Source organism: Micromesistius poutassou, assembly GCF_964030765.1.
Source record: "Micromesistius poutassou genome assembly, chromosome: 12".
In the NCBI taxonomy this organism is placed as follows: Eukaryota; Metazoa; Chordata; class Actinopteri; order Gadiformes; family Gadidae; genus Micromesistius; species Micromesistius poutassou.
The window spans coordinates 8,040,493-8,064,152 of NC_140282.1; the positions used below are offsets into that span (position 1 = coordinate 8,040,493).

Sequence of the window (23,660 nt, forward strand, 5' to 3'; positions counted from 1 at the left end):
AACACACAACATAAAATAAGTTGATGAAGAATTCGAAACTGTGAAAAAGCAGGGAAGACATTCTGGAAATAGCAAAAGCCCATTAGTGAGATTTTCAAGTATATTTAATGAATGTGTGACAAGTACATGCAATTACGCAATAATGCAATGTACCTGTATGCACAAAACTTAAAAAAGGAAACACTGGTGGAATTAACAGCCAGAATAAAAAGAACAGAATTTAGAATAAAACTTGTTCAAACTTCGAACAGCAGACATTAAAATCAGACAGGCGCACAGAGCTGATTTTATCTCCAATACTCAATTTACATCTTTCATATTTCAGTGCAATATTTTAATATCTCAGAGAAAGAAATTCAACAGAATGGGAAAATAATATAGCAAGCGGCCCAAACTTAAATAGTTGCAAATAGAGTAGAAAATATTTAAAACTCATCCAAGAAAAGCATAGCAAGGAATAGCACCAATAAGACATGAAAGTAAGAATAAGACCCATTGTATTTCTGTTGAAGATCTAAGGCATTCTCCTAAGAACCTTTACCGTGCATAGACTATCTGGATAAGAACTCCTTATTCCATCCTTTGCTGTTTGGTACTAGATACAATATATTTTCTATTATGCATTTTCATAACGTGAAAATAATAATTACAACTATGAACCTATATTAACCTCTCCATCTCTCACCAGGGCAATGAGAACTGAATTTCAGCCAAGCAATCCAATTAGTATATTCGAGCCACTTTTTAATTTAAATCCAAAAATTATATTTGACTTCTTTTCCCATAGAAAATATTGGTTAGTGCAATGCACCAAAGTACATCCTGCCATGTCTGTCTGGTCTCACTTTAACCACAACCCCTGGTAACGTACTGATCACGGGTCACCCAACTACTGCAACAATACAAGAGCCAAGAGCCAAGAGCCAAGAGCCAAGCACAGAAGACAGTTACAATCTGTGTGGTAAGTAGCCAAGGGGCGGCCATAGGATGGTGACCTACATTAAGGAGAGGAGGAGAGTGTTTGGCCGTTGGGTCTCATGAACCTCAGCCTCCTTTAGAGGAGGCGACAGGAGGGGAGGTGGTCGTCACAGGAGTCAGGAGCGCCTCAAGGGAAGGAAGTCGTATTACAATCAAGCAAAAGGGAAGAAAGCCTTTTTTTGTCAATCTGAGCATGGTCTTAATGTAAACATTGCTGCATGACAACGATCAGAAACACATCGCACCCAGACACTTGTTAGGATATCCAATCACTGCTCTGCACCCCTGAACACACTTCTAATGACTTAAATGTCCCGTTTCTGCTACATTCAGTTACCCCCCCCCCCCACCAAACACACAAACTAAACTCACTAAAGCACAGCCCTCCCCCCAGAGCCTCCACAGAGTCCCCATACACGTCCTCAGCAGAAGAAGACCACATGTTGGCTCTGGAAGATCGTCTGCCAGTCTCTGGCTGCCTGGGACGTCCCACATGCAGCTCCCCCTACGCTCATGCTTATGCTGTTTTTGCTTTTTAATCCTGAGAGTGAACAGTGAATGATCTTCTTTAAACAGCAGAGAAATCTCTTCCATACGAAAAAAACTATTCTGTATTATCTGCAAAAAGAAAAACTGTGTCGGCATTAGAACTAAAAAGGTACAATTTCTCAGCTCACAGTTTAAAATTATGTCAAAATGGCAAAATAGTTCTATAGAAATATTTTTTGTATGCAATGTCTTGTTGATTGGCGGCCAAAACCCAGGAAGCAGTTATCATGCTGACTGTGGCAGAGAAAGGCTAGAAAGAAGAAAGTAGTGTGCAATACGAGGAGGAAGAGCCTCCACTCCTCTCAGGAGGAGACGGAGACACACCAGGGTGCAGAGCTCCTCTCCTCTCCGTCGTCATCACCTCCCGGTTAAAGAAGAGGAAAGGGAGGGGGGCGCCGAGCTAAAGGGGCTCTGGGTGGGTGGGTCCGGGGGGCCGGGGCCCCCCCCTGTTAAAGCAGTCCTGGGAACAGGTCAGAGTCCTGCAGCAGTCTGTGTTTGGTGAACTCTTTGGACTGAAGTGCTCCCTCAGAGGCAATGAGGAGGAGCAAGGCAGCGGGCCGGGGCCCCTCAGGGCCTCATCTGGGCCATCTGGGCCATCTGGTAGTTCTCTCTGGAGGGCCCCTGCTGCCGCGGGCCCCCGGACGCCTGGTTGGCACGCCTCCTCCGATTTAATGTTCCTAGACGGACAGAAGCGTCTTTCGTTGGTAGCGGCAAGAGGAAGGGAATGCAGCCCGGCGTGTAAAAGTACGGCGCACACGACGACGTCTGAGGGACTTTGGTCAGCGTGGTGTCAATCAAATTACCTTTTGATCAATCATTTAGTTTTTTTAATCAACATGTTGCAGTTTTCCATGCGTTTACTGAAGTTACTGTCTGGTCTAAACCATCTAGGGAACAAACTGTACTAGAAACAAAATACTGGACCTGCAGATAATCACAGCTGGTCAGACATGAAGCCCTTGAAGTGTGTGTGTGTGTGTGTGTGTGTGTGTGTGTGTGTGTGTGTGTGTGTGTGTGTGTGTGTGTGTGTGTGTGTGTGTGTGTGTGTGTGTGTGTGTGTGTGTGTGTGTGTGTGTGTGTGTGTGTGTGTGTGTGTTACCTGGCAGAGGTTTGGGGGGGGGCAGCTTGGGGTTGCTGCTGGGCGTGTGGACGCTGCAGATCTTGATGAAGCCGGCCATGAGCATGATGAGAGCGATGCCCATCAGCAGCACAGCCCACCAGTAGGCCTGTCTCACACACACACACACACACACACACACACACACACACACACACACACACACACACACACACACACACACACACACACACACACACACACACACACACACACACACACACACATCAGATCAGATCACTGCAAATCCTATAGGCTGCTCAATTGGAACAGGCAGGCTTCTGTGGATTCACATCATTTACATCCGTGTGACTACATGTCCCACGATGCACCTCAGACAAGCTAGTAACTGCTGTGTGGACAGCTCCAATAGCCTTACACCTCCAACACACTGATTGCGTAGGAAGTTACCGTGAAGTACGTTTTTTAGCCAACCCAATACTGGTTTGGTGTCCTGCATGCGTTTCAGATGTGTTTTGGTGCACGGCTACCAAAACATACACCTGAACCTACACCTAAACGTGCACCTAAATGTGCACCTAAACGTGCACCTAAACGTGAATAGATGTCTTGTGAGCTGCTACCCAGCCAGTCCGTATGAAGCCGTTGATCATTGAAGACATCCCCGGGATGGCCCAGACCCAACACCACACACACATTGAGGAGCATCAGTGAAGCTCCGCCCTCCTCTCGGGGCTCTTCTCTCACCACGATCCACTCGGCGATGTTCTCGTAGAGCTCGGGGTTGAAGATGGCCTTCTTGAGGCGGGCGAGGGGTCCGTCGGCGTCCACCAGCCGGCACTTCATGAACACGTCGCAGTAACCCCGGAACTCGTTGCAGGGCGAGCCGGGCTGCAGCGTGATCACCTTCTGGTTGAAGAACCGCAGCCAGCGCTGGGAGCCCGTACTGCTGCACGTGTTCTGCTTACCTGTTAGGGGGAGAGAGGGGGAGGGAGAGGGAGCGGGAGGGGGAGAGAGGGAGAGAGGGGGGGAGAGAGCGGGAGAGAGGGGGAGGGGGGGGGAGAGAGGGAGAGGGAGGGAGAGGGAGGGAGAGGGGGAGAGTGAGGGTGAGGCGTCTCGCTGAGGGACACCTCGACACACCTCGGAGCCAGGGATCAAACTAGCAACCTTCTGGTTCCCAGCCAACCCGCTCTACCACCTGAGCCCCCTGCCTCCCCTTTAACAGATAAATGAACCAGAGGCAAATGATGGAGGAAGCACGCAAATTCAACATTTGTTGGCAACACCGTGCTAGAAGGTTCCAGCTCCATCCCCTGGCCCCGAGGAGGACAGTGCCCCTCTCTGAGCCACGGTGGGGGAGCGGAGGGGTTCCTGAGGGCTGCTCACCTTTCTCCATGCAGCAGACGTGGCACATCTCCAGGGCCTCGTCCTGGCCCTCCTCGCTGGCGCAGGTGCACACGTCCAGGCCGTGCTTCTCACAGATGGACCCCGAGCAGCCCTGAGGAGCCGGCAGAGCGGGGCGTGGATTTACACTTGTGAACAGCAAAACGCTTTGACCGGTTAAAAAGAAACGAGACCCTGTTTGAGTTCGTCAGTCTGTTCATGATGGACACTGTTCGACTGGGACTATAACACTATGCAGGCTCTCACTGTCCTGAACAGCCCCCTCCCACTCCCCCAGGCCGCTCCCTAACCTGTGTTCAACCCATAGACGACAATTCAGTCCACATTTAGATACCCTACTGTTTTGAGTTGTGCATTGATTTCCAGATTGGGTCCAGGATCAGTCCACCCCACCACACTGTACCCCCCTCAGAACTCCTCATGAGTCCCCGTGTCTCCGTGACGCCTCGCACCCCGTTGATGCAGACTTGTGTGTCCGAGTGGCAGGTGGTCAGGTTCTCCTTGGGCTCCGAGGTGGGGCACAGCGGGGACAGGCCGTTGCACTTCCCTTCCTGGGCGCACTCCGACTCCATCCGGCACACCTCGCTGTTGACCTTGTAGGTGCACTCGGCCCGGCAGCACGGGCCCTGGCTGGGGCTGGGAGACACACCACCGCTCAGCCCTCACTCATAACCACACACTTCAGGCATTGAATACAATCAGTAGAGTTGTTCCGATACCAGTATCAGTATCAGAAATTCCTCTGATACTGCTTAAAATGCAGTATCGGGTATCGTCTATGTGTCAATCCGATACCATCACATGACTCATTTACTACACGGGCGGAGAACATCAAACACTGTGGTGTTATGCTGAGTCGGAATTGGAAACACGTCATCTCCGACATACATACGTTAGAGCTACCAAGTCGCAAGAACATCTCGGAAGAAGTCGGAAGAAGCTCACGCTAAACTACAATAATACAAATGTATTCATATAATTATAGATTATTCATGTAAATGATCTATTTCTGAAAAACAAAACAATTGTAGACAGTAAGTGAATCGACTTTACATCGCCGTCATCGTAAGAGACATTCAATAAGAACAACTACTGTCAGTAGGTACGACGCTAGATGCTGTATCAGTATACACTCGGTATCGGCCGATACTCAAGTTCAGGAATTGGGTATGAAAAAATTATATCGGAACACTTTGACCAATCGTATTTCTGCGATAAAATCGTGTCCAATCTCAGATGGCCTCCTCCCTCACCTGCAAATGCTGCCCGGCTTCAGCTTGCACTTGTTGCCGGCGTCCTGGTTGGCGTCGTAGCAGCAGGCGTCGTGGCACTGATCGCTGTAGCCGCAGTCGCACTGCTCCCCCTCCTCCACGATGCCGTTACCACAGATGGGCTGACCCGACTCTGAGGACACAAGCAGCGGGGTGAACCGCACTGTACGCAAACATCACCCGACACACACTCACAGCCCCACACGACACACCTAAAGGCACGCACACACGCCTAAAGGAACACACACACACCTAAAGACACGCACACGCGCCTAAAGGCCGGGACACGCACACCTAAAGGCACGCACACAGCTAAAAGACACACACACACCTAAAGGCACGCACACACACATAAAGGAACACACACACCTAAAGGAACGCACACGCAACTAAAGGAACGCACACGCTCCTAAAGACACGCACACCTAAAGGAACACACACACACCTAAAGGAACGCGCACACTCTCCTAAAAGCACACCCACACGCCCACGCGCCCGTACGTACCGACGAAGCAGTCGCCCCTCTTCTTCTCCAGCACGCGGCTGATGTTGCGGATGCTGCAGACGGAGAACTTGTTGTTGTTCCTCTTGTCCCCCGAGGTGGCGCGGGCGTACATGATGTAGTTCCCCTGCTCCTTCTGCGTCTGCACCTTGGACTCGCCCGGCGTGCACTCCGTCCCCGAGTCGTGCTGAGGGGGGAGAGGGGGGAGAGGGCGTTAGGGAGAGACCACTCCGTCCCCGAGTCGTGCTGAGGGGGGAGAGGGGGGAGAGGGGGGAGAGGGCGTTCGGGAGAGACCACTCCGTCCCCGAGTCGTGCTGAGGGGGGAGAGGAGGGAGAGGGCGTTAGGGAGAGACCACTCCGCCCCCGAGTCGTGCTGAGAGGGGGGAGAGGGCGTTCGGGAGAGACCACTCTGTCCGCGAGTCGTGCTGAGGGGGGAGAGGGGGGAGAGGGCGTTCGGGAGAGACCATTCCGTCCCCGAGTCGTGCTGAGGGGGGGGAGGGCGTTAGGGAGAGACCACTCCGTCACCGCAACAGCCCAGAGACCCTGGTGGTTTTTAGGGGACGCTACGGGCCATGTGTGGGGGGGGGGGGCGTGTGTGTGTGTGGGGGGTAGGGGGGTGAAGGGGGGGGGCCGTATCGGGGGGGAGGAGGAGGGGTGCCTTGGGCGGGGGGGTGTCTGAGCGGGTGGGGGCCGTGGACGTAGGGCCATAGGGCGTGTGATGGGGGGGCGTGTGTTGGGGCGCTGTGTGTTGGGGGGGGGGGGGGGGGGGGGGGGGTGGTTGTGTGCTGGGGGGGTCCTGAGGAACTCACCGGAGAGCCAAAGTTGTGGCCGACCTCGTGGGCGAAGGTGATGTGGGAGACCTTGGGCGGCACGTGGGAGCCGTAGTTCTGCACCGTGATGATGCCCGTGTTCAGAGACTTCCACTTCCCGTCTGAGTACAGCTTGCTCTTCTCACAGATGCCCCCGGAACTTCCTGGAGTAGAATAGAATCAAGAGCTCAAATGATGTGCGTTTACATTCAGGGCGTTTAGCAGAGGCTTTAATCCAAATCGACTCACAATAAGTCCATTTGTCAGAAGAAAGAGAAACAACAATATATCTCTGTCGGTACAGTAAGGATGTTCATAGAACCAAGTGCCAAGCACTAACCATCACTAGGTTAACCCATTCCCTGTATACACTAACCATCACTAGATTAACCCATTCCCCGTATACACTAACCATCACTAGGTTAACCCATTCCCTGTATACACTAACCATCACTAGGTTAACCCATTCCCAGTATACAACAGAGATAGCTAGGATAAGAGGCTACACAAAGTACTGTTATTAAGTGCAAGGACGTCAATCATACGCAAATACATTGTTCCTTCATGATGTCAAAACTCAAAAAACAAGTAATGATGTCATTACTCAATAAATAAGACTTGGAGAGGGTAAAGGGAGAGAGGGCAGGTCCTCCTAAACAAACAGTGTCTGTAATTCCTTCGTACTTTTCTTGCAGATATCAAAGCTTAAGAAAACAACCAATGACAAAAGACAAGCACAGAGGGCAGCGCAGCCCTCCCTCCAGCAGGGGGCGGAAGACCTCACTGCTCCGTGAGTCAACAACATCCTCCACAATAACATCCACAATGCACTGATCCCTAGAGCCACTCTGATGGTAGCAGGTCAACTAGGACACCGTGGTAATCTCTCCCTCTATGGGCTTAGTGCATCACCATGAGGCACGCTGGAGTAAACAACAGTCTCTCAGGAGCTAATAAGTTTGGTAACACGTGTTTAGTAATCATCATCATCTAACCATTTTGAGATCAGCTTGCATATTATATCATTATTTATTTCCTTCATTATTTAATCGCGCCCTTAGAGGAGCACTTGGCCTGGATCAGGAAGAGGCCAGAGGCCATGGTTCAAGAGTGTTCCTCCTTCGTTTCTGGGAGCTAAAGTACTGCTTCAGCTCTTCAGCCGTCCTCCAGAGTGTATCTGGAGGAGACGGCAGACGCTAGTCTGGTGATTAAAGGGGCGTGCCACAAACACAGGCAGAGCACTTCCCATAATGTGGCTCTGCTGCTTACTGTACATCTCTCCATGTCTCCAGAGCAGCGTGACGCCCCACAGTGGCTCTGCTGCAGCCAGGCATTCATTACTCTTTCATAACCTTTTGGCAGCAGCTCAACAGAATTCATCCTGATCATTCAGCCTTTCATGTCCTCTCCTGCGTTGAACGCTGGACAGCTGTTCCTTCATTGTCGTGTGGCGGGTGTGGACACTAAGTCCACTTACTAAAACACTGGAGTTATTTTCATCCCGAAGCTTACTTATTCCATGTCTCGGAAAAATAATAATTGCATTCACGTCCAAATGATGGAGAGACACTTAAACCAGCCGGCGCCATTTGAAGATTTTGGGTCATCAGGTTTAACTCATGAAGGGTTTCCTGCTGTTGTTCTGGTGTGTGCGTGTGCGTGTGCGTGTGTACCCACCTGAGGGCGCGCCCACCCAGGCCAGGCCCAGCACCCCGTCGTCGAAGTCGCGGTCAGTGAAGACGTAGGCCAGGCAGTAGTCGTCATGCTTCTGCTCAGAGTTCAGCTCCAGGAACTTCTCCACACCGATGTTGGGGAAGCGGAACGGGTTGTTCTTATCTACCTCCTCCACCGTCGTGTTGATCTGAACCGGACATAGAGCCGCTCATTAAACATAGAGCGCTCATTAAACATAGAGCCGCTCATTAAACAGGACATAGAGCCGCTCATTAAACATAGAGCCGCTCATTAAACAGGACATAGAGCCGCTCATTAAACATAGAGCCGCTCATTAAACATAGAGCGCTCATTAAACAGGACATAGAGCTGCTCATTAAACATAGAGCCGCTCATTAAACATAGAGCTGCTCATTAAACATAGAGCCGCTCATTAAACAGAGCGCTCATTAAACAGAGCGCTCATTAAACAGGACATAGAGCTGCTCATTAAACATAGAGCTGCTCATTAAACATAGAGCTGCTCATTAAACATAGAGCCGCTCATTAAACAGGACATCGAGCCGCTCATTAAACATAGAGCCGCTCATTAAACAGGACATAGAGCTGCTCATTAAACATAGAGCCGCTCATTAAACAGGACATAGAGCCGCTCATTAAACAGGACATAGAGCCGCTCATTAAACATCTGGTGATTAAATATCTTAATTATGGTATTACTATTTATGGGTTTATGGTAAAGTCTGAAAACTGGCCTTACAATGCCGTAGTTCAGCATTGGACTCAATCCTGAGTCTCTCTACTGGAAAATATGACACACACACACACACACACACACACACACACACACACACACACACACACACACACACACACACACACACACACACACACACACACACACACACACACACACACACACACACACACACACACACACACACTTTAACTCACCCTAATTCTTTTGACCATGAAGCTGATGGTCCTGATGCCCAGGAAGTCGGTGGCCTGGTAGATGGAGTCGATGGCCTTCACATGGCTGGAGATCTGCACAGGGAAACCAAACAGATGTTCTAATGGACGCTGTGGATTCAAGTAAGAGACACAACAGATATGGTGTCCAACCGCAGACCCTGCTGCCGTCGTGTGTGTACCTGTAGTACTCGTGTGTGTACCTGTAGTACTCGTGTGTGTACCTGGGCGATGACGGCCTCGGTGGAGCCGTAGTACTCGTGTGTGTAGTACTGGTGTGTGTACCTGGGTGATGACGGCCTCGGTGGAGCCGTAGTACTCGTGTGTGTAGTACTGGTGTGTGCAGTACTGGTGTGTGTAGTACTGGTGTGTGTACCTGGGCGATGACGGCCTCGGTGGAGCCGTAGTACTCATGTGTGTAGTACTGGTGTGTGTAGTACTGGTGTGTGTACCTGGGCGATGACGGCCTCGGTGGAGCCGTAGTACTCATGTGTGTAGTACTGGTGTGTGTAGTACTGGTGTGTGTACCTGGGCGATGACGGCCTCGGTGGAGCCGTAGTACTCATGTGTGTAGTACTGGTGTGTGTAGTACTGGTGTGTGTACCTGGGCGATGACGGCCTTGGTGGAGCCGTAGTACTCATGTGTGTAGTACTGGTGTGTGTAGTACTGGTGTGTGTACCTGGGCGATGACGGCCTCGGTGGAGCCGTAGTACTTGGAGAAGAGGTGGTCCGTCTGGATGAAGAGCTGGCAGGTGTTCTTCTCGGCCCCCACCGCCCTCCTCTTCCTCAGGATGACGGGACCAGGAGGAAGGCCCTCCTCCTCCAGCACCGAGTGGCCCTGGTGGCTCTGGAGAGAGGGAGAGAGGGAGGGAGGGAGGGAGAGAGGGAGAGAGTGAGTGACTGTTTACAGTTTGTACATGAGTGAGTCCGTGTTGTGTGTGTGCGTGTGCGTGTGTGTGTGTGGTTGGTGGAATAGTCAAGTGATTGAAGTTTAATCTTAACCAGTGACCACTGACCCACTGGAGGAATTTTTATTAATGTGACAGATAAGATCAGAGTTATAAACCCACTGTATTCATAAAGTGGGTAGGACTTAAGGTCCTACCCACTTTATGTATACAAAACAAACTGTCTATTTATCCAGGCAAATATATCCAAACAGTCCCTTGATCAGTTATATTAACCTGGAGTACAAAGGACAGATATTCAATAAAAATGGATGGAAATTGCCTGAACACCATCAGCCCAGATTCAGAGGTCAGGTCTGTGGAGAAGGTTGTGCTATAGGCTGGCCCTGGTATCCACTCCAGTGGTGCTCTGGTAGAGAACCTTTTATAGGCTGGACTAGGGACTGGAGACCAAGGGTCTGGACTAGAGACCGGGGGTCTGAGTGTGGTGAGCTGGACTGGAGACCGGGGGTCTGAGTGTGGTGAGCTGGACTAGAGACCAGGGGTCTGAGTGTGGTGAGCTGGACTGGAGACCAGGGGTCTGAGTGTGGTGAGCTGGACTGGAGACCGGGGGTCTGAGTGTGGTGAGCTGGACTGGAGACCAGGGGTCTGAGTGTGGTGAGCTGGACTGGAGACCAGGGGTCTGAGTGTGGTGAGCTGGACTGGAGACCAGGGGTCTGAGTGTGGTGCAGACTCCCACCTGGACGGGCTCCTCCACGGCAGACTCCTGGTACCTCCTCATCTTCTCGAACACAGAGTGGTCCGCACAGCCGCCCTCTGAGCCATACTTATGGGGGTATTCTGAGAGGAGAGGGAGAGGAGTAAGGAGGACGCTCTGACAGAAGCGGACTGCGTTGCTCTCATCTGACCCGGTTCTTGCAAAGGGCAAAATAAGACACTGCTGAAGACACGTCCATCATGTGAGAAATAATATCCTCCTTAATCAGGAGTTATTTAAGGTGAAAATCAAAAAGTCATAAAAGAATTTTTATGTCATGAATAAAGTATAAACGATGAATAAAGTGTTTATCGATTCTTCATGATAAAGTAAGTTTAGTCCAGCCCTCTATCCTTCTTTAAATGTTGACATAAAAGGCATCTTTGATTTACTGCTCATGTTAAATTTGTTTTGCCATGCCGTTACGTTTCATTTCTTCTGTCTGTTCCATTATTTAGTGTAATTAGATTCAGGGCTATGCACAACACATTGAAATTCTCTGTTGCAAATAATGCAAGTGTCCACCAAGTTTATCTAAAGAGAAACAGAAACCACTTGATGCCATTCCTCTGGAAGATATGGAATATGGACTATGGAAAACTACGAATATTGCTCAACATAAATTTTTACTGCAATAGTAAGCATTTGCCCGATTCAGCATTCATTCTGTTTAAAGGGCCTTTCTGTCAAAGTCAAAGCCATAAAAGTAGAGGGCCACGCCAACCTAAACAGCTGCCAACTCCAGAGCCTTTCTAACAAGCCTTTCCACAATTCTTATGACGCTTAGTAAGAAGTGAGATACTTAATAATAACAATATTCCAGAGACTCTGGACCTGAGCAGCATAAATTATGTCACAACTTCTCCCCAGCAGGCCTCGTGTTTGTCACCAGACACACACACACACACACACACACACACACACACACACACACACACACACGAGGGGAACAATGCATTTCCCTCCTGACTACCTCCTGTGTCAATGTTGACAGCTAAAGCGCTCTTTGTCCAAGAGAGTAACTGCCCCATTATTCATATGCAAATCACCAGCCTTCACTGAACCGGGCCGGGAATAAAGGTGTTTAGAAACAAGCTTTCCTTAAATATATCCTCAATCAGTTCTCCTCCACTAACATCCATTAAAAGCCAGTAGAATCCGACGTGAACACAGTAGAAATGTCCGCCTTCCCTCCCTGTATGCTGGTGTTCCTGTGGTCCGACGGTGGAGATCAGACAGAGCAGAAGGTGTGGTCGGTGCCAGACTCTCTGAGGAGGGAGCTGGGGTGGTCGGGGCGATACAACCCGCAGGCCACACATTCACAGCTTCTCCTCAGTATGTGTTCAAACTTCTGATGATCCACGAGGAGAATGAGATTAAAAGTTCTGTTTGTTTGAGTCAACGTACCGACTCTAAAAGATGGATAACAACAATGTAACAAAACAGGATTCTGCATGATTGATGAAGACGTTTATAAGCATCAGATGTCAATGACAGTCATACCTCCACACCAAACCAAAACCAAGCATGCAAAGCAGTTATTTGCATAAGTTATCTGTTATCTGTTCATTCGTTCCATGATGCCCACAGTAAGTGAAACATCTAAATCTAAATGTAGTTAGGACACATAATCATGAACACATGGATGTGTTCATAAATAATAACTAAATCCATTGTATTATTTATTTATGTATTTTATAACCTTCCCTCATCCTTGTGTCCATCTACTTCTCCATTTTAATTTCTCTTTGTTTCCTGCGTGTTGTATCCTTCACTCCTCCTTCCTTCCCCTTTCCTCTACATTCCCATCGGTTCCTGTTCTCTGTTCTCCACCGTCCTGTCGGTGGAGCCCATCATATGAGCACGTCCCCCCGCCCTCTCAGACCACATGACACGATCCAATCCCGAGCCTCAGCCTCCGTCTCGCTGACATCACCCTTTCTCCCGCTCGCTGCAGAACGCTGCGGTGGTCGGCTGTAACAAGCAATTAAAAACAACGATAGAAGCATCTCTACCCCAGCTTCCTGGCTGCGTTCGGGTCCTGAATCACTTGAACCAGGCTAGGCATGGGCTAGCTCCCTCTACATCCAGACCCTCCGTCTCTGCCCCGACCCTCCACCCCATCCCCTCCAGACCCACCCTCTCCTCCACCCCCTCCACCCTATCCCCTCCTCCCCTCCTGAGCTTCCCTGGCAGTGCTCTGCTCCCCGTCCCAGAGCCCCAGAGCTGAATGAGCCGGGCTTCCTCTGCAGGGCTCCTGCCAGGGGAGAGTGGGGTGGCCCAGTCTGTCGCCGCTCTACTGGACTGCTTAGCATTCATTGTCATAAAACAGCTTGATGCTTTGTACTGCCGCGTCCATCCTGTCCCAGTTTAGTAGTTAGTTTACTTTTGTAGATTCTCAATGTTATCTTGTAAAGAATTTGCTTTTGAAAGCATAATGCATACATATTAGAGATGAACGAGTGTCGCGAAATGTTGTCTTTTGCATGTTCCTTTACAGTCAACAGCTTTCCGATAGAGTATAATGTAGAAGGTGCTGTGATGAGGCTGTGATGAGGCTGTGATGAGGCTGTGACTCACGGATATCGTCTTCGTGGTAGATGACGGAGTGGAAGGCCGCATCCTGGCGTTTGAGGTAGCGTTCTGTGGGCTCCACGTAGTACACGCCCTGCTGGGTTTTGATGAAGCCCTCGAAGCGGCCGTTGACCACCGAGCCGTGGGTCAGCGTCCCCTTCTCCCCTGAACACACCGGAGGGGAACGTGAGACGAGGAGGGAAGAGGAGCCCACGTTTTTGTTTTTTTTAAAAGGTGCACTTCCACACTCCGAACCGATAGGGGGCAGCATATTACCAGAGGGTTGTGGTGTTCAACCCTATTGTGATCCCACTGGTCTGAACCGGATATCAACAAACGACTAACTTAGCAGACATGCAATCACTGCAACACGATGCATCGTAGATGATACGTACAAAATACATATAACACGTTTTTGACATAACGTCAAAAACATTATTTCCTTACAATCTGTGGATAAATGTAGTTAATCTTTGAATGAACTCATAATCTTACACGTTGCTCCTTGAAATCATGGGATATGCTGAAAAAAGGTACCAAAATGAATACTCCACTTACATATGGGGTTTCAATGGAAATTCCATCTACATTTACTTTACTAACCCAAGAATGAGGGATTTGCTGGTCTTACCAAATATCTCCCCGGTGTAAATGTGAGACGTATCCACTGGCTCCTCCACTCCGGAAACTTCTATGATGACATCTGGAGAAAATAACTTTGTGTCCCGTTTCATCCGTAAGTTGAAATACCTGGAGTGGAAAAACAGAGAGAAAACCATGACTGAACACATTCTTTACACCTTTCTGGACTTATTAACTTATGCAAATCTGTAATTTTGTAAAGTAGTTCCTAGCTTTTTTAATATGTTCTGTTGCAGGAGCAGCTGCATATTACAGGTCTTTCCTCATTTCAAACAAAGGGGAAGGAGGTTATTAGATTATGAATAATATTATATAATATGAATAGAAGGGTGTGTCGATAGCTTTTCTTCTCTTTGAACATTCCTTAGTTAGATCCTTTGAGACAAAAGGTGGCATAGCAGTAGAGAGAGGAAACCGACAAACACAAAATTTAATTGTTTGGTTTTGTGCTCAAGCAAAGCAAATGTGGAGACTCTAAAGAAGATGGAATTAAATTCCAGACAAAGTTAGTCGTGTTCGTTCAGCTCCTGTGGGTCTGAACATGGACTACGTTGTGTCAGTCTATCCTGCAGGCCTGTTTTAGGGGCACTCTTGATACAACCTCAACCAACAGACACGTTGGGCCTTGTAACAAACGCAGCAGCATAATCCCTGGAAACAGGATGATCACATGGAAGAGGCCGATGTGGTCTCTGTGTTCTCTGAGTCAGGAATGTTGGCCAAGCATCAGACTCAAAAGGTTATAGAGTCAAGCCTGTGCAGGACATAATTTAGGTCAGCTCCACAATGAAGCCTTGAAATCGGTTAATAACCAGGCCTTTTGCAGAAAGACGGTGAAACAACATGTCTGGTCTGTATACGCTCAGCCAATGGGCTTCTGTGGCAAATGGTTTAACTCTCTAGTAAAATAAGGTGCTTAAACCACACTCCACAACACCTTAATTTGCAATCTTTTCACGCGATAATAAATAAAATCAAAGTGTTTCATTCGTTACATGAATGAAGAGAAGATACACACATCAGGACTATAGTCACAGGAGTCGGGGCCTTGAGGCGTATCTCGTGAGGGGAGGCACGTGAACGTGTGAGTGGGCCCCATGCTGTACTTGTGCTAATCTTTTTGTTACCTCATGTGGGTTGAATGGTAAAGACAAGTCCCATGAGATGCACATGACCCGTTCTGGGGAGGCTGAGGGAAACGTGGAGCAGCACAGTAGTGAGCCATACTAAAACACCCCCTCCTCTCCACAGGAACGGGACCAGTCAACATCACAGGGATCAGCATCAAACCACTACTGGATGGAGTGAGTCAATCCTTGACAGCATCAGGTCACTTGGTTTACAGAACATGGGGTATGGATGACATCAAACCTACAACATCAGATCAAATGATCAAGGTATCAATATCAATGTTTACGATGCAACAGCCAATCACGTTGGCCCGTTTCCTCTCCCTTCTTGAAACCTCATGCCCTGCGAGACCCCCCCCCCCCAGACTGAGCACCCCAGGGGGGAGACCACAGTCATGGAGGACTTTACGGAGCCATCAGCTGTGTGTTCTGACAGCAGACCGGCTGCAGTAGGGGGATGGACCTCTGTGATCTGACGCTCTTCAAAGACTCAAAGGCTATGTTCGATTTGGCCCCCTTGTTCCCTCATTCCCTACATAGACGTCCCTATGTAGTACTATGTGTTAGATGTCCTCCCTATGTAGTACTATGTGTTAGATGTCCTCATTGGAGAGAGTGTATGGGACAGAGCCTCAGCTGCATAACGGGAGCAGAGAGGTAAACAAAAAGGTCATGGAAGATTAAGTTAGTGAAAATAGTAGATCAGTAATGAGCAGAAGTAGTGACAGTAGTAGTAGTAGTAGTAATGGTGATAATAGTAGTAGTAGTAGTAGTAGTAGTAGTAGTAGTAACAGTTGTGGTAGTAACAGTAGTAGTAGTATTAGTAGTAGTATGATGACAGTACTAGTAGTAGTAACGGTAGTAAAAGTAGTGGTATAATGTAGTATAGTATAGTAGTATAGTAGTAGTAGTAGTATGATGACAGTACTAGTAGTAGTAACAGTAGTAGTAGTGGTATAATGTAGTATAGTATAGTAGTATAGTAGTAGTAGCAGCTATTAAATGTGCATGTAGGTGTGTTCATTGAGTATCGTGGTTGATCTTCTAAATCTTGTCCAGATGTATGATGCGTGGAGCAGGAGCTGCAAACAGCGTCTGGAGTTTAATGGCTCTCAAGTTGATTACGAGCGGTAATTCAGCAAGAGCATGAGGATCCCACTGGCCCCATAACCTGCTCCCCAGCAGTGACTTACGGCCCTCTCATGAGCCAAGAAGACCTGTCTGTCTGTCTGTCTGTCTGTCTGTCTGTCTGTCTGTCTGTGTCCAATCAGTGGTCCGTCCTGGTACTGACACAATGTCCCTCCCCTGCATGTGGCAGCTGACGAATGGTGCATTTAGCTCCAACCCAAAATGGATTTAGCTCCACCACAAACCCACTGTGGCTCAGAGTCACCACAGGAAGTCCATTACCATCACAGCCCATTAACCCACCGGACTGGGAGAGCGAGGACCCAGAGGGAGCTGCAGATGTGGTCGTCTTCATGATTAATCGTGTTGCAGGTCAAAATGTGAATCCAATTAAGAGCCAACAGATACGGTGTGTTAACAAAACACACTTTGACATAGCGTTGAGGTGCGCTGATTACACTGCGTCTGTCCCTCCCTCGGCGGGCCACGCTGTGTGGGTGTTTGTGCGTTGCCGCTTGTCGCCCGCAGTCGGACATGATGTATCCTCCAGCTAGCCTCTAGCCACAGCACCGCGCAGGATTAGCAAGTTAATCCTGATTGGAGCTAGATGAGCAGGACAATTACCACAACACCCTCCCCACTCTCCCCCAGAGAGAGGAACATGCAGTGGATACACGCTGGACACCTGGAGACCACCCTGGGGGCCTGATAACACTCAGACTGGACCTTATCCGGATTCCTGCTTCCAGGGGTCAAGTTCACCTCGCTACACTTTCCTCTGACACCTTCCTGCTGCTTTCCTGCAGAGTGCAGCACAATGTCCACTCTGCGACATTTAAAACCACGTGTTTTAAGCAGCATTAGAGTCTTAAGACCTAGACTCAATAATCAGATAGAGATGTATCGGTGGTGTGGTCCGAGCAAAGAGCAAAGACCCATTGACTAAAGCCTTGGAGTCTCCGATGGCACGCTTTGACAAACACCTCCCTCTATCCGAGCGCCGGTGAGTGAATCAGGGGCAGGGGCTGAACAGCATGTGTGGGTCAATCCCCACGCATGTCCCCGCCCTGCCGACCCCACGCCCTTGCCTTCCCTCGAAGGGGAAATCCCTTCCACCGCTGTTGACTGAACCGTTGGGAGGGATGGAGCAAGGCCGTGTGCAGTAGAATCAGGTTCGGATGCACAGAGCCAAACGAGATGTGGAGCTCCTTACTCTAACCCATATCTTAATGAAAGCAGTCACAGCAAAAACCTAAACAATAGAAGCAAGTTTGCTGTAATATTGACAAAAAAAAGAGAAAAAAAAATGGTAAATGTAAGGTTATGTGGTCTGTCTTTCTAAAACACAACCTCAACCAACACTCTTCTATCTAGATACATGACAAACCAGTAACTGGAAGCTAGTTCAGAGGTAAGTATATCCAGATGATTAACTTGTGTGCCTTGGCCACACCAGTAGGTTAGTGTTTGTACGTTCCACGACACCACCTGCTTCTTCAAAAGCCAAGTCAATTGTCATTGTTCAAATCTGTTAGCACAAAAGACTGTTTCATGTACAAATCGCCCCAGACAAATCTAAATTGATAGTGAATGACTCCTGAAACTCTTTTTTCAGCTCGTCCATAGCCCTGTTTGTTTGCATGGTTTGTGTTCTACTGAAAACAATACTTTATCACTGGGCAATACCTTCTATTACCATCACAGACTATTACCGATCATCACATCTCGGGTCACACTGACCTCTCCCATCACGGCACCTTGCACTCATCGGAAACTAATCTAATCATCCTACAGCTGCTTCACCCGGTCTCAGGGGAAACACCAGGACGCTGCTCTTAATTCAGCTGCTAATCAACACGACTTTCTGAAAAACAGGAAGCTCACCAAGAGACCTTTGGGGGCCAGAAAGGATGTGTTCTGCTTCGACAGCTCAGTGACTTTAGCTTAAACAACATCTGCGTCCATAGAAGGACTGAACCAGGTGGACTGAGCAGAGGGCCGCATTCCACTACAGTCGTCCGCATTCCAAACAGCCCTGACTGAATGATGGTGTTAGTCTGGCTGAGAGCAGGGGCCACATGGCAAAAATCAAATAGCCATATTACTGGATAAATCCCTTGATATTGAGACAATATTGTCGGGATTGTGCAAATATTAACACAGTGACACAGATAGATATCTCGTCTCATGTCATGATCTCTATAATATCAATATACTGCCCAGACCCACTGTTGGCTAAAATCTAGTATTAGTATATGTGTTTCTTACACATCACAGGTTGGAACAATGACGGCAAGAACAGTGGAGTCACTCTATGGGAGATAATTGTGTTTGTAAACTCCTGAATAGTGTATGAGTGTAGTATAGTGAGGTGTGAGTGAGTGAGTGACTCACCTTCCATGGGAGTGGAAGTCCAGCGTCAGGGTCTTGTCTCGGTGGGAGACGGCCCTCTTGGCCCGCTGGTGGCTGCTGTGCAGAGCCTGCGTGTCGTAGGACAGGCCCTCATAGTGACGGATGTACTGGTTCAGAGACTTCGCAAACTGCCCTGGAAACCAAATAGAGAGGAGAGTCACAAATCATCATCATTGAACAGTTTTAACACCACCGGATGTACGGACATGTACAGCATCAGAGTACAGAGATGATGGTGATATATTAATGAAATACATAACAAGGGCAGGGGGGAAAAGATTAAGACTAAGGAAAGGTCAGCAGGTGGTAGTCTGTTTAATGACGACAACAATACTGTTGACCATAATCCTGTTCTGTAAAAAGAGACGCTGCCTCTCAAGCCCTCCTTGCTACAGCAGGCAGGGTTGTGTTTCATGCCGTTACTTAATTTAAAGAGTCAACAGAGGAAATGACAAACAACGTTTGATACCCAAAACAGAAGGCACAAGCCCAGAGACGATTGGGTCTTCACTCTGCTTCACTGAATGTTTGGTCATTCACCGTCACTCCAGGTTAATGGAGATAATACAAGACAAATGGTTTATTTTCAAATGGGTTAAGTATCCAGAAAAACAGTCAGTGACAGTCTGTTTTCAATGTAACCTGCAGTCAGGGTGGGGTCTCATGGAAACACTTGTCCCACTGTGGGGAATGATTTCCAGTCTGACTGCAAGCTGTTCCTCGTACAATAGCTTGGCTCTAAGCAGATGGGAGCGGAAGACAACTAAATAAATCAAGCAGTCTGCTAACCCAGAATGACACAGGCCTGGAAACCGCTCTTAGTGCGTCTACCTACCCTTAGTGTGACATCCTGTCTGTACAGCTCACAGCCCACATATAAATACAGGGAGGAAGAGTACAGTGTAAACATCAACCAGGTGTTATGTCACAGTGACAGTAGTGGAGAAGTAAGGGGAGGGAAAAGGACTTTTAGATTCTTATAGGACATTACACACTGTTTCATTGGCACTCCTGAGTGGCAACTTGTGTACTCACTTAGAAACCATGTGTGCCATGAGCATCACAAGCAGGTCTGTTCCAACCAATCAGCAATGCCACAGCAAAGTAGGTGCAACTTTATCACCTGACAGTCTGCAGCAGCACGGTATACTGTGAGGAACTCTCCACCACTGGCAGTAGCACCATGATAATTGGCTTCGCTCACAATTGATGGCAAGAGCTATTTGCATCAAAGGACGTAAAAAATGAAAACAGACCTGACTTTACTAATGTCCGACAGGTAAGATTACAACATGTAAATCGATTGGCAATCTCCAAACACCTGTCTCTAATGGGCCAATACATTTTAATACATACATTTTAATAAGCTGTATGAACAGCATGGAAATATTTTGATAAAGCTTAATCTCGGTATTTGTGCTCTAGACGAATGTTATTCACGGACATAAATTGTGTTTTTTCCACTTTCATTGCAACTACTTAGTAAGGTTTGGTTTAGAGCGTCAGTCTCTTCTTCCACTGCTTGGCCGCTCAATCTAATAAGCACTCATAAAAGTTTATATTGCGGTGAATTATTTTATGGTGCTGTAATATGCAGCCGAATGCTGTCAAAAATAACTTAACCAGACACATTAATTAATAAAGTATAACTTGAAAATAAATGTGAGGTAATGTCACAAACCCTTATGTTATCTATAAACAAAGGCCCAAGTCCTGTAGCATACAAAGCACAATAAAAAATATCCTATCCTTGCAAAGAGAAACAGGTGCCTACACCAAGGCATTTAAACTGTTACGACTCTTGTCTGTCACAAGTAAAAGACCTGAAATGTGGGAGCCTTTCCACAGCATTCCTGCTCTGACAGCTTTTGATGCTGAACTGAACCGTAGGTATTTGGCACAGAGGAATCAGCACGAAGGGGCTTTCACAATGCTCACTGCTTAGCCCCGGGCCAGCGTTAGCCCCAGGCTAGGATAGCCCATAGCTTACTACAACTTGTTCCCACACCTTTCTGTTGGTCAAGAGTTCACAGCTATTGTACTCTACGTTGGGAAAGGCTAGTGGGAGTTCAGGGCTCTTGGCCCTGGTTCACACTGGCTATAGGCACCGTGTTTGAAGCAAACTGTGGAATTAACCCCCCTTGACCAACATTGTGTGAAAGCCCCTTATGAGCAAGCTCTAGTTAGTAACAGGAACTGACGCATGTGGACACCGCAAACTGAAAGGATCCAGGAATCACCGCAGGACGCCTGGTCAGGCAAGAGGTGACACGTCAAGGAATGACTCAGGGGGAAAACCTTCCAGCTAACAGCTTTGTTTCAGAGCAAGAAACACGGGGAGGAATCTGGGATAGTAAGCAGCCGAGGGATCTCCCTGAGATAGACGCCTGATCTCTATCCACGTCAGACAAGCCGCTGGTTACCCTGTGTGGCTGACGACACCAGCTGCAACTAACCGCCCTAATCCGCGGTACAAAGTATCACGGTGTGGGGCTGCAGGCATCGAACCCAGGCCCTTTGTGTGGCTCTCCTGGCACTGCACAGTAGTGGGAGGAGGAGTTAACACAGACCACCATTAGACCGCGTTTTGGCCACTAGAGTCACAGCCCGTTAGTCCTAGAGATAGACCACAAAAGGAAAACAGAAACAAACCCAAAAAGTCATAGTGGATAGTTATGTACTTTATAATATATTCCAGTAAATCTACCAATGATGTGACAAATTAAAGCCAATAATATTTGATAAAGACGTAAAGGAAAAAGGCAATCCCATTTACTAGAGTCTAGTCTACATACGTGCATGATTGCTCACTTCCATTTAGGCCTCCCCACTGATCAATAACACATGTTTAGGTTTTAAACCATCAACGTAATGAGAAGCGTCCGTATCTGGGTCTGAGCCACACTGGCCATCAGCCTCAACCTGCTCTCCAGTGAACGCTCAATATCTGATTCCTCTCCACTCAACATAATAAGCCCATAGGCTCCATGACTACTGGAAAGCCTGTGGGCCGATTCATCTTTTGGGACAAGGCAGTGTTGTTAGGATCAATTGGGCCCTTTGTGCGATCATAAGCATGTATTTGTTAAACAGGGACAGGAAATAATAGGCCAATTGCACGCTAATATTAGCATGCATGATGACTACTATTCATATGACCACCAGGTACAAACGCAAACATCGCCATCAATTGGTTTCCACACTGTCCCACGATATTCAGCTCATTCTGATGCTAGGAAGAAAAGCTCATTGATGAAGCCCCAATATACACATCCACCTACAGATTCTCTAGAGATAAGTAGTAATTATATATCTGGATGAACCATAAATATTCTTCTAGGTTCTAGGAGATAAGATAAGGAGACAGGAGAAAAGGAGATCAATGTATTGGTGGGTATTATCTTCCCATGGTGATTTATTCCCTGGATGTGTTGCAGACTACAGACTTTGCAGCATAGCACTTTGACACAGTTGACAGTACTGGTTGCTATGTTGATAAGAGCCATGGAAAAGTTACAACTGTGTTGAAAAGGGGTTTTAATATGGGGGAGAACTAAATGTGTGGTGCATTTTAACCAAATGAGTGTCTTGGATGCCGAGGTAAAATTGTGATATTTGAAAACTGCTGGACAGACTTCCAGAACTATTTGGCCCCTCAATACACAGACCTGGGAATGAGATCTCACATCCCAGCTAAAACAGGTAAACACAGGGTGGCTGCTGTGCCATAACCTGGGTCTGCAGTCACCGATGGAGGGTGCGTATTCCCTCAGTCAGACTAGAACAAAGACGATAACAACAGTCACAGCTCCTATCGCACCTAGTGAAAGGCCAGGTCTATAAATGATTGACCTGAGGAAGGAGACGGACAGTAGTTTATGGGCTGCTGAACAACGCCCCAACCAACAGAGCAGGGGGAAGCACTGCGGAGAGATTAGGTCTGGTGGTCCCACTTTTGAATACTAATGAATACTAACGAATACTTATACAGAAACGTATGCATCAAAACACGAACGCTGCAGAAGTACACACTGTGTTTATGCTCTGGTACTAGTTCATGTCTAACACCGGATGTTTAGAGTGTAAATAAAGGAGCAGGTTTCTGAACGAGTTCAGCTACTTGACTTCACTTATCAGAGAAGTTGGTTTGTTCTGAAGGAACATTAGTTCAGGACCTGATCCTGGTGTCGAGGTAACTGCTGGACCGCCTGCTGCTCCTGCCCCCCACAGTGCCACACGTTAACCTGTCGTCCCATATCTTTAACATTAACATGTTAACCTGTCGTCCCATGTCTCTAACATTAACACGTTAACCTGTAGTCCCATGTCTCTAACATTAACACGGCCCGTAGTCCCATGTCTAACACATTAACCTGTAGTCTCATGTCTCCAACATTAACATGTAGTCCCATATCTCTACATTAATATGTTAACCCGTTGTCCCATATCTATTACACTTTCACCTGTAGTCTCTTAACATTCACATGTTCACCTGTAGTCCCATGGCATCATGCTCCTGTAATAACGCATTAATGTCATAAAGTAGTGATGTTATGGAGACCGGGGGGCAGTAGCCACCGCCTGACATGTTGTGTAGATCCGATTACCCCCAACACTTCCTGGTCCCGCTAACTATCCCCTCACTCACCTCCCACTGGTTAGATAGCGGTCTAACTCACCTCCCACTGCTCCCAGCCAGCAGCAGACCAGCAAGACCTCCCGCAGGTTCATGTCTCCGGTTATAAAGTGGATCCAAACCGACTCGGTACCGTAAAGCGGCTCGGTGAAGCGCCTCGGTCCGCGGGCAGACTGAGCCGCTCGGTTCACTTAAAGGAGCAGCTTCCTGTAGCGCCAGCGTGTGCGTGTGTGTG

General features: G+C 48.1%; 1 protein-coding gene across 1 annotated transcript; it reads right to left on the reverse strand.

The window, feature by feature from the left end:
- Positions 1-99: 99 nt before the first annotated feature.
- adam10a (ADAM metallopeptidase domain 10a) lies at positions 100-23,633 on the reverse strand. Its single transcript, XM_084476312.1, has 16 exons — positions 23,469-23,633; positions 18,772-18,922; positions 14,109-14,227; positions 13,484-13,642; positions 10,886-10,986; positions 9,918-10,085; positions 9,220-9,312; positions 8,269-8,452; positions 6,592-6,755; positions 5,786-5,969; positions 5,263-5,413; positions 4,462-4,645; positions 3,992-4,103; positions 3,353-3,573; positions 2,627-2,753; positions 100-2,204 (listed from the first exon to the last, which is right to left on the reverse strand). Exons 1-16 carry the CDS (start codon positions 23,518-23,520, stop codon positions 2,095-2,097), a joined length of 2,280 nt encoding a protein of 759 aa, XP_084332438.1. The 5' UTR covers positions 23,521-23,633; the 3' UTR covers positions 100-2,094.
- Positions 23,634-23,660: the final 27 nt, after the last annotated feature.

Coding starts and splice junctions, on each gene's coding strand:
- adam10a (XM_084476312.1), bottom strand. CDS start 23,520: ATGAACCTGCGGGAGGTCTTGCTGGTCTGCTGCTGGCTGGGAGCAGTG. Junction 4,646..5,262: donor AAGCCGGGCAGCATTTGCAG/GTGAGGGAGGAG, acceptor TGTGTCTCCCAG/CCCCAGCCAGGGCCCGTGCT. Junction 4,104..4,461: donor CACAAGTCTGCATCAACGGG/GTGCGAGGCGTC, acceptor CCGGCTCCTCAG/GGCTGCTCGGGGTCCATCTG.